General features: G+C 39.5%; 1 protein-coding gene across 1 annotated transcript; it reads left to right on the top strand.

The window, feature by feature from the left end:
* Positions 1-4950: 4950 nt before the first annotated feature.
* On the top strand, positions 4951-7015 carry LOC127900295 (classical arabinogalactan protein 9-like). Its single transcript, XM_052434921.1, has 2 exons — positions 4951-5025; positions 6449-7015. Exons 1-2 carry the CDS (start codon positions 4951-4953, stop codon positions 7013-7015), a joined length of 642 nt encoding a protein of 213 aa, XP_052290881.1.
* The last annotated feature ends 3640 nt before the right edge of the window (positions 7016-10655 follow it).

Genomic DNA, 10655 nt, shown 5'->3' with positions numbered 1-10655 from the left:
ACACTTCCAGCATGGAGAGTGGTTAAGACAGTTCCAATAACAGCATGTTGATACTATTTGAACCTTGTATCAAGGAGGGCAATTCTGGCTGTAACTAGTAAGCCTTTCCTGCCATGTAGGCTGAGGATTAACCTGACACCACCAAGATGGAGGTGTGTATACCCTTCTCATTTCCAGTTGGTTACGAGATCTGTTGGTATGTCCATGGTGACATATTTCTCATTTTGAAAGGCTTGGAGTGCACACTGATCAAGTCGTGAAGACTGGATGTACTCTTTGGGAATATGTCTTTTTGTGAAGATCAAGGTTTTTATACTCTTGGTGAAGGAGGACTTTTGTTTATAAAGGTGGTATGGACTCATGACAGGAAACTGTGATTCATTGATCTGAGCAAATTCAGGAATATATGAGTATTCGACAAGATTTTCTACTTTTGAGGCTACATGTTTTTGGCAAGAACGAGGTAAGGAGAGAGTAGAAGAAAGAGAAATAGGACTTTGCTAATAAATTTTTGAGGCTATATGTTTTTCCTTTAAACCTCACTTTCAGATCAGCCTTTCAAATCCAGGACTTTGCAAAGAAATTCCTTTATAGGTATTTCATGAATGTCCACAGAACCAAACCAGAAAGATTTCCCTCCTTATGTTTAGAACATCTGTTTCTCACTGGTTTCACCATCGTTCCTAGCCTCACCATCTCTGAAGATGAGTTATGGTACATGTGGTGTCTTACAATTTTGTTTGCTACAAAGCTTGTTCTACCTGTTCTACCAACTCTCAGGCATATCTTTACACCAGACCATGCGTCCACACTTCTCTGGACACTTCTTGAATGGTTTTCACCACTCACCTGGTGGCGTAAGCAATTGCAAAATCTTTTTAACTTTCATCAGTTACACAGAATTCCAGATCAAGAAGCAGATATGTTTACTTTTGTATTCATAGTCCACATGCCATATTTCCAACACCCTGAAACTAAAGACTACTGGACATAGGACATGGCATATGAATGGAAAACATTCCCACATCCTTTTCCTCTCAACCATGATCCTACAATCATCTCTACGCTCAAAGCCTACCTGTTATAACTCAACAATGTCCAACCTGCCTGTATAAACATTCACCACCCTTGAAATTATACCATGAATCCAGACATGTACTCCAAGATCTAGTTCCAATCCTCATGGAATCCTTGTTCGTGAACAAAGACCCGACTATACCAATGTCTATTCCTGGACAACAGTCCCCACCGCCCGCACCTCCACTACCACCTCAATCCCAACCTCAACCTCAGTCCAAAGACAAAGAACCCATGCACCAGTATAGTGCCCACACCATAGATCCATTATCTACTCCAGATGCTCAAACTTCTGATTCAAATCTAGCCATTTCCACAAGCCATACTAAGGTGGCATTTGTTTTTTAACTTAATGACTTAAAGTGACTTAACTTAATTAATTAAGTTAATTAGAGGTGTTTTTTTTTATAACTTAATGAGACTTTTTAGATAATTTTGACTTAATAAAATAAGCTAATTTTTTTGACTTTTTACTTAATGGAGAAATCTGAATTAAGTCAATTACTTGCTAATGTCAAAAATATCCTTGTTTTAAAAATTTATTTTTCATGTCTATCCCAAAAGTCACCCATAGATATTTACCCCACATAAAAATATCCCTGTTTTTTCTTTCTTATATTATATACGATAAAATTTGAATTTTATGGTATTCTATATATTAAAATTTCAAAATAATTATGTATTCACTTGAATATGGTTTTACTTATAAATGTTAAAATATTGTGGTATTTAATATATTATTTATTTGACATTCAAATTTAATAAGGATACAAATGTAAAAGTACATATTTTCAGCTTTTTAAGTTAAAAAAAACAAACATCTTAATACTTATTTTCTGAGATTCCGACGAAAAAACAAACATATTATTCAGATTCAGACATTCAGACCTATTCAGAATTCAGACTAATTCAGGTCTATTCAGATTTCAAACAAAAAAACAAACGCCACCTAAGTCTAACACAGAATCTTCAGTCTCCACTAGTGACTCTGAAAAGTCCTATGCTGATATCACCAGAATCTTGATGGCCCAACCTGATCAACCTGATCACGGCCAAACCTCACATAGAACCATATGTTGATATTCCTTCAGAAATTGACGAAGACATACCTGAATTCTCTGCAACACACCAACCCCCTCCAGCCCAAGCCCAGACCGGTCCAACAAGTCAAAAATCGTTAAATGGTCCATGGTTCACATTTGATGATCTTCCATCTCATAAATGGCGAGAGAGACTTACTGAAATGTCTGCTTGGATCGACCTCCAAATGCTAAGGCCAGGAGCAACGACTCAATCAGTCCTTAGAGAATTTACTACTTGTTTTACGGGTGCTCTAAGAGATTGGTTTAATTCTTTATGCCAATACAGACAATTACAGTTTGTTCAATTACCAGAAGTCTCAAGTGCCCTTGCGGTTATTCATGATCAATTCCTTGGAGACCCCTCTACAGTTTTTGAAGCTGCACAACGAGACTATCTCAACATGAAATGCTGCTCACTCAATGGTAAGGATCTTGACTTTCATTACAAACGAATGTCCTTACTGTTCTATAAGCTTAGTGGCTTCAATGAGCCAATATTAAAGCATGTCTTTCTGGTTTCCCTTCTAGAAGAGCTCCAACCTGATATACAACGGCAACTCACCGCCTCCAATCTCATCCTTGACAACATCTCTCTTGGCAAAATCTTCCAGATTGCCAAAACATGCCTTGACAAACTTTGCCAGCAGAAATAGTTTTTCAAAGACCTGTTGAGAGATAACGAACCATTCAGGAGTGCTTGCAAAAAGCCCTATTTGCAGATTAAATGTAAAAAGAAAAAGGATTGTGATTGCAGTTCTAAGAAGAAAAGGCATTTTCAGAAATCCAAAAATCCAGAATTTTCATCCAAACCCCGCAGGTCCAGAAAGCCCTACCGATTCTTCAGGAAAAAATCATCTTCCTCCAAAGAATTCAAACGAAAATCATCAAGCAAACGAAAATCATCAAGCAGATGTTTCATCTGTAAGAGGAAAGGTCATTACGCTAAAGATTGCCCCAACAAACGAGAGAAATCCATCCGGCTAGTCGAACATCTTCAAGCCACTATAGACTACTCTCCCGCAATGGATGAACTGGAATTCTATTTCTCTGAGCAAGATTAACCCAATGATGAAACCGTGTTCGCATTACAAAATTCCTCTGATGACTCAAACAGTGATGTGTCTCAAGTTATCTTCCACCAACAATTACTGTCCCTTGACACTACTGTTCCTATACCCTCCATCAAACTCCATATCTTGCCCTCAAAATTCCAAAGGCCCATTCCAGCAATTGGTCTCATCGATACTGGCGCCCAATGCAGCATGTTAAACCACAATATCCTTCCACCTAAATACTGGACAAAGTACGAAGAAAATTTCAGGGCCGTTAATGGCAAATTTTTCACTACCTCTTTGATTACCAACAAACTTATTGGTATTCAAATCTTCCCAAATTGTGTCATTTGGACCAAGATTATCGGTTCAACCCTTCCTAATAAAGATATCTTGTTAGGATTTGACATACTTCACCAAATCACACACCTCCAAATCATTCCCACTGGAATCCGAGTCAAGTCCATGTTCAAACCATTCACAGACATTCTGAAACTCTACAATTTGTCTGACACTCCCCAATCCTACTAGGATATTTCATCCCATCTTTTACGTTTCTGTCCAAAGTCCCATTCTGAGTTCACCCATCCAACTCCATTGTGGAAAAACTCGTCTTTCTTCATTAAGTTACCTTTCAAACTCAATGAAGACATTAACCCGACCAAAGCTACTCATCCAGGAATGAGTCCTTCTGACTTACTCCTAGCCCAAAAAGAATGTTCACAATTACTTTTGCTTTTGTAAAAGATAGGGGTCCTGTCCTATCTTCTCCAAGAATTCTCCCTTCGCTTGTAAGATATAGAAGTTTTCGAAGAAATAAACTCTCGTGTGTTTCCATAAAACTATGAATTTCTAAACTCTCTTCTCTCTCTCTGCAAATGAGGATCTAGAGAAAGAAAAGGAATAAAGAATTAAATTTGTTCATTTTGAAACTTTAAGGAAGTATGCTCTGCACTTGCCTTCCAGTAAGGATCCTGTGCATCAGAAAACTTATGATGATTTCTTAAGCAGTTTGGTACCCTGTTTTCAAGACTAAGGAAAGTCTGTTTTGGGTTATATGACCTTAAAAGAAATGTTTTAGGTTCTACTGCGCCTATTTTGGTATCACCCTTGGGAAGATTTTGATCCCTACTTCCATCACCAGAAGCCCAGCACTCTGTCACTGAGCCAAGTTCTTCAACCACTCCAACTCCAGCACAGTGAAAAGAAATCCCAGAGATAGATGAAGACTATCTGATCTACCAAGAAATTCGCAAAGCAAAAGAAGACTATGAAAATGAAACTGGTGATGTGTCTCCATCCAGATATCCCTCCACTCCGTAATAAGCTTCACATGGCTACAGAGTCATCCGGGAATCTCGGGCAGGGGTCATGTCTTGTCTAAAGTGTGTTTTCTGCTTTTTATGCTTTTAACAGTGAATTATTATCTTTCGTCTTTGTAAAAATTCAGATTGCCATCAATAACATTTCGCAGTTTTTCATAAACTCTATGTCTTCCTAAGACTCTCTTCTTCTTCTAGGTAACGAAGAAAACACTTGGGTTATTAAATTAAGAGCATTCATCTCTATTTTCTATATTGTGTATATAAGAAAAGTCCTGATTTAATTATAAAACCGATTTAAAATAAAGCTGTTTTCTCGCAACGTTCACCCTCTTTGAAGGTCTAGAGATGACCTGTTTTCGGGTGGTATCATGATCAATAGTTTTTTTATTTTTTAGATTTTATATCTCAGGGATAATGGGTATATCGGCTGGAAACCAGAACTTGTGGACTATTGGTCCAAAGGATAGTCTCAGCACTATCATAGTTCAGGTGTAACAATGCCACGTACCTAACACCCCAGTGGTTCATGCTAGAATTTTATGGTAGTTGGATGAATATAAGACAAAATAAAAGTGGTGCAATGATAATTTCCCAAACTAAAAACTGTGTAATGAAATCTATGCTCTTTTGGTATTTTAGCTCCATCCATATGAAATCATCACATTTTTTTGTGTATTTATGTATCTCTCTATGTGTGTGAAGAATCATAACATTTAAAGTTTGCATAAAAATTAAAAATGAAAAATCTATTTCATTTACAAAAAAAAAATGTCTATTCCCGTCCTTGAAAATTTTCTACCAAATCTACGATAGCACAAAGTCTGTCCTTAGGGCTAGTAGCCCGCAAGTTTTGGTTTCCAGCCGATATACATATAGGTGCAGCAAAACCTAAAATGCTTCTTTAGAGGTTATATGACCCTGAACAGACTTTCTTTAGTCTTTAAAACAGGGTACCAAACCGTTCAAGAAATCATCATAAGGTTTCTAATAGATCTCCAACTATGAACAGTTCCATAACAATACAGCTCCAATTCAGACATCTGAAAGCATGTTTGAAAGACGCCAAGATGGAACAGTCCGAATGACTTTTAAACCACCCCCAAGTGCTCCACAAGAGCCTCCTCGACTCTCCTTTACCTATTCTTCAATGATCACAGCTGTTCAGACAGCCCAAGAAGACCTGCCCATTACAGGGTTCAATTCTGCAGGCTACCTTGTTTATCCACCAAAGCAAAATGGCCATTTCCTTTGGGATGCCCCTGGCTCCGGCATGTGTGACCCAAATTGTCCCTGCTGGGATGATTGGGAAGAGGATGATGATTATTCCACCACAAGGAAAAAGAAACCCAAAAAGAAAAAATCTCCAGCCTCATGCCACCACCATAATCCCACACCACCACAAGATCCTCCACCTCCATAAACTCCATTACCGATTTACAAAAAGAAACTCAAATGAATTGCAAAGCATTGCAAATCTGAGACTCCATCACCAATCCCACTTCCAACACCACCACTGACTTGTATGATGTTTTCATCTACTTTAGATTACTCTTCTTCTTTTTCCCCCTTTAGAAACACATACCGACTCCCAACGTAATGTGGTGTCCAAACCTTTTGTCCTTTCACCAATTACCTCCTCTGGCCACTTTGAATCTCCCAAACCTTTTGAATCAGTCCTCAACTGGCAAACCCACAATGCCAGAGCACATAATGATACCTTGTTGAATATTAATTCCAAAGTTGACAAAATCAGTTTGCGAACTGAACAACTTGAGACAAAAGTTGACTCCATCGCTGCACAAATGGAGCAAATCTACCAAAATCTCCAGCCCGAATTGCTCAACTCGATTCTGAGTTACGAACCATGCTTGCCCAGCACTACTATGGCCTTTAATTTGACTAAAAGGAATAGGAAATCAAACGTTTACAAGCTGAGCTTGATCAGATTGACTCTGAAAAACAAAGACCTACTCTTTTTACCACATCCCTTCCTATCCCTTCCATAGGGCCAACTTATCATCCATTTGCCTCTATGCTTTCCCCCATCAGACAGTATGATCCTTCCAAGTTATTTGGCATGACTCATACTCTTTTCAGAGACAATCCCTTACCACTACCACCTAAACCTAAACCACGGCCTAAACCTCAACCGCGACCCGTCACATTTCATCCTTCCACCATTTCCATCCCTGGCCAACCCTCTCTTGGTTATACACCGGCATCACCGCCAACACCTCCATCAGCTCCTTTATCCCAACCTCCTACCCAATCCAAGGTTCAAGAACCAATGCACCAGTTTAGTGCCCACACAGTAGACCACTCCTCTACTACAGATGACCAAACTTCTGATTCAAATCTAGCTATTTCTGATAGCCATACTGAAACTGACACAGAATCTTCAGCATCCACCAGTGACTCTGAAAAGTCCTATGCTGATATCACCAGAATCTTGATGGCCCAACCTGATCACCCTTCTTAAGGCCAAACCTCCCATCCAGAACCATATGTTGATATTCCCTCTGAAGTTGAAGAAAAAATGCCTGAATCTTCTGCCACAAACCACCCTCCTCCAGCTCAAGCCCAGACCGGTTCCACGAATCAAAAATTGGCGAATGGTCCATGGTTCACATTCGATGATCTTCTATCTTATAAATGGCGTGACCGACTTAATGAAATGTCCGCCTGGATTGACCTCCAAATGCTACGGCCAGGAGCCACAACTCAATCAGTCCTTAGAGAATTTACTACTAGTTTTACGGGTGCTCTAAGAGATTGGTTTGATTCTCTAGGGCGCTATCTCCAATTACAGTTTGTTGATTTACCAGAAGTCTCAAGTGCTCTCGCGGTCCTCCATGATCAATTCCTTGGAGACCCCTTTGCAGTGTTTGAAGCTGCATGACGGGACTATCTCAACATGAAATGTTGTTCCCTTAATGCCAAGGATCTTGATTTCCATTACAAGCGAATGTCCTTGCTATTTTTATAAGCTTAATGGATTCAATGAGCCAACATTAAAACATGTCTTTCTGGCCTCCCTACCAGACGAACTCCAGCCAGACATACAGAGACAACTCACCGCATCCAATCTTGCTCTTGACAACATCTCCCTTGGCAAAATCTTCCAGCCTGCCAAAACTTGTCTTGACAAACTTTGTGAGCAGAAACAGTTTTTCAAAGAACTGTTGAAAGATAAAGAACCATTCCGGAGTGCTTGCAAAAACCCTTACTTGCAGATCAAATGCCAGAAGAAAAAGGATTGTGATTGTAGTTCTAAAAAGAAAAGGCATTTTAAGAAATTCAAAAATCCAGACCATTCATCCAGATCTCGCAAATCCAGAAAGCCTTATAGATTCTTCCGAAAGAAGTCATCTTCTTCCAGAGACTTTAAATGAAGAAAATCAAGTAGGTGTTTCATCTGCAAGAGAAAATGTCATTTTGCCAAAGATTGTCCCAACAAAAGAGAAAAATCTATTCGGCTAGTTGAGCATCTTCAAGCCACTACAGACTACTCTCCTGAGAAAGATGAATTGGAATTCTATTTCTCTGAACAAGATGAACCCAATGATGAAACAGTGTTCGCACTACAGAATTCTTCTGATGACTCCGACAGTGATCAGTCCCAAATCATTTTCCACCAACAGTTACTATCCCTTAATACTACTGTTCCTATACCTTCCATCAAACTCCAGATCTTGCCCTCAAAATTCCAAAGGCCCATTCCAGCAGTTGGTCTCATAGACACTGGTGCCCAACGCAGCATGTTAAACCCCCATCTTCTCCCACCAGACTACTGGACAAACTATGAAGAACATTTCAAAGCTGTCAATGGCAAACTATTCGCCACCTCTCTGATTACCAAAAAACCCATTGGCATTCAAATTTTCCCCAATTGTGTCATCTAGACCAAAGTTATCGGTTCAACCCTTCCTAATAAGGATCTCTTGTTAGGTTTTGACATCCTTCACCAGATCAAACACCTTCAAATCCTTCCCCATGGAATTCGAGTCAAGTCCATGTTCAAACCTTTCACAGACATTCTAAAACTCTACAATCTGTCTGAAACCCCTTAATCCTACCAGGATATTTCCATCAAGCTTTTGAGTTTCTGTCCAGAGTCCCATTCTGAGTTCACCCATCCAAACCCATTGTGGAAAAATAAGTCTTTCTTCATCAAGTTACCTTTCAAACTCAATGAAGACATTAACCCAACCAAAGCTACTCACCTAGGAATGAGTCCTTCTGACTTACTCCTAACCCAACAGGAATGTTTCCAATTGTTAGCCCAAGGTCTAATTGAGCCCACGCATTCTCAATGGGCTTGCCAAGCCTTTTATGTTGAAAAACATTATGAAATTGTTCGAGGAAAGAAACGCCTAGTCATTGACTACCAGCCATTAAACATGTTTTTGCAAGATGATAAGTTTCCCTTGCCCCATAGACAAAGCATGTTTACTTTTTTCAAAAATGCCCAGATCTTTTCAAAATTTGATTTAAAATCAAGTTTCTGGCAATTAGTCATTGAACCCTCTGAGCGTTACAAAACTACTTTTTGTATCCCAAATGCCCATTTCCAATGGACAGTCCTACCCTTTGGCCTCAAAACTGCCCCATCCATTTTCCAAAAATCCATGGTCCAAATCTTTCAGCCTATCCTACACCATGCATTGATTTACATTGACGATATCTTGCTTTTTTCAGGATCACATGATGAACATCGCCAGCTGTTAACTCAATTCTATGATATTGTCCAAAGTCATGGAATTATGCTGTCTGCCAAGAAAAGCACCATTGCCACGGAGAACATTGAATTCCTTGGCATGATCATAAAAGATGGCCATTATCAGCCAGGAAAACACATTGCCTAAGAATTGCTTCACTTTCCAGATCAGCAACTTTCCAAAAAGCAGGTTCAACAGTTTCTCGGCATTATCAATTACATCCGTGATTTCATCCCACATGTGGACCACTACACTTGCCACCTCTCGGCTTTATTGAAAAAGAAGCCCCCCGAGTGGAATGCTGACCACACAAATGCTGTCACTACTCTTAAGCAAATTGCCCAAAATCCGCCTCCTTTAAAGTTGATTACTGATGGAAAGCACATTTTGGAAACAGACGCAAGTGATGAATCATGGGGTGCCATCCTCCTTGAAGAACTCAATGGAAAAGAACACTTTATCGCTTACGTTAGTGGACAATTTTCTGACACACAGAAGCATTACCATAGCGTGTTCAAAGAAATCTTAGCGGTAAAGAATGGCATCAAAAAGTTCAAGTATCATCCGATTGGACACCATTTTCTCATCTGAATAGACAGTTCAGCCTTCCCCAATATTCTCAATTTCAAAGGTAAAATTGTTCCCGAAAAGATGTTACTCAGATTAAAAGATTAGTTTTCCAAATATGATTTTTTGGTCAAGCATATAAAGGGATCCCAGAACCTCATCCCGAATATGCTATCTAGACTCTCAAAACCAGAAAAACCTCTCACCCTGTTTTCTACTACATACCACTTTCAGATCATCTCCATGGCTACATCACTACCCCTAGAAGCTCTCACCAAGAAAACTTTTCCTTTTGACAAAAACTTCTCTTCTGTCGTTGCCATCCAAGAATTTGCAAAGAAAGCTCTCTTTCGCTTCTTCATGAAAGCCTACCTTGCCACAGAACCCTTTCCGTTTTCCACCTTTCACCCAGAAAATCTGTTCCTTACAGGTTTAACCCTTGATCCATCCAAAGAAACCACTAAAGATGTGTTATGGTACATCTGGTGCCTAACTGTCTTTTATGCAACCAAGTTAGTCCCTACCAATTACTCCCACTTTGGAACATCTCCTTACTCCAGACAAAGCCACCTCTCTTACCTGGACCTTACTTGAATGGTTTTCCCTCATCCCATGGTGGAGAAAGAAGCTACAACAACTGTCAGAAATTTACAATCTTGAACGTATGCTTGCCTTAGAAGCCCAACTGTTCACATCAGTATTTATCATTCATAGGCCATACTTCCAACATCCAGACACAAATCTCTTTTGGACTCAAGACTAGGTATATGAATGGTTTACTGCCCCTCACCCAGCTGTCATTGACAATGAAATCCAATCCAACCTGCACAATTA

The sequence above is a fragment of the Citrus sinensis genome, chromosome 2 (assembly GCF_022201045.2).
Source record: "Citrus sinensis cultivar Valencia sweet orange chromosome 2, DVS_A1.0, whole genome shotgun sequence".
In the NCBI taxonomy this organism is placed as follows: Eukaryota; Viridiplantae; Streptophyta; class Magnoliopsida; order Sapindales; family Rutaceae; genus Citrus; species Citrus sinensis.
This window is presented reverse-complemented; position numbering and strand designations above follow the sequence as displayed.

Excerpts from the sequence above, each read along its gene's own strand:
- LOC127900295 (XM_052434921.1), top strand. The coding sequence starts at position 4,951 with ATGGGTATATCGGCTGGAAACCAGAACTTGTGGACTATTGGTCCAAAG. Across the intron at positions 5,026-6,448 it reads TCAGCACTATCATAGTTCAG|GAAATCAAACGTTTACAAGC; the intron begins GTGTAACAATGC and ends TAAAAGGAATAG.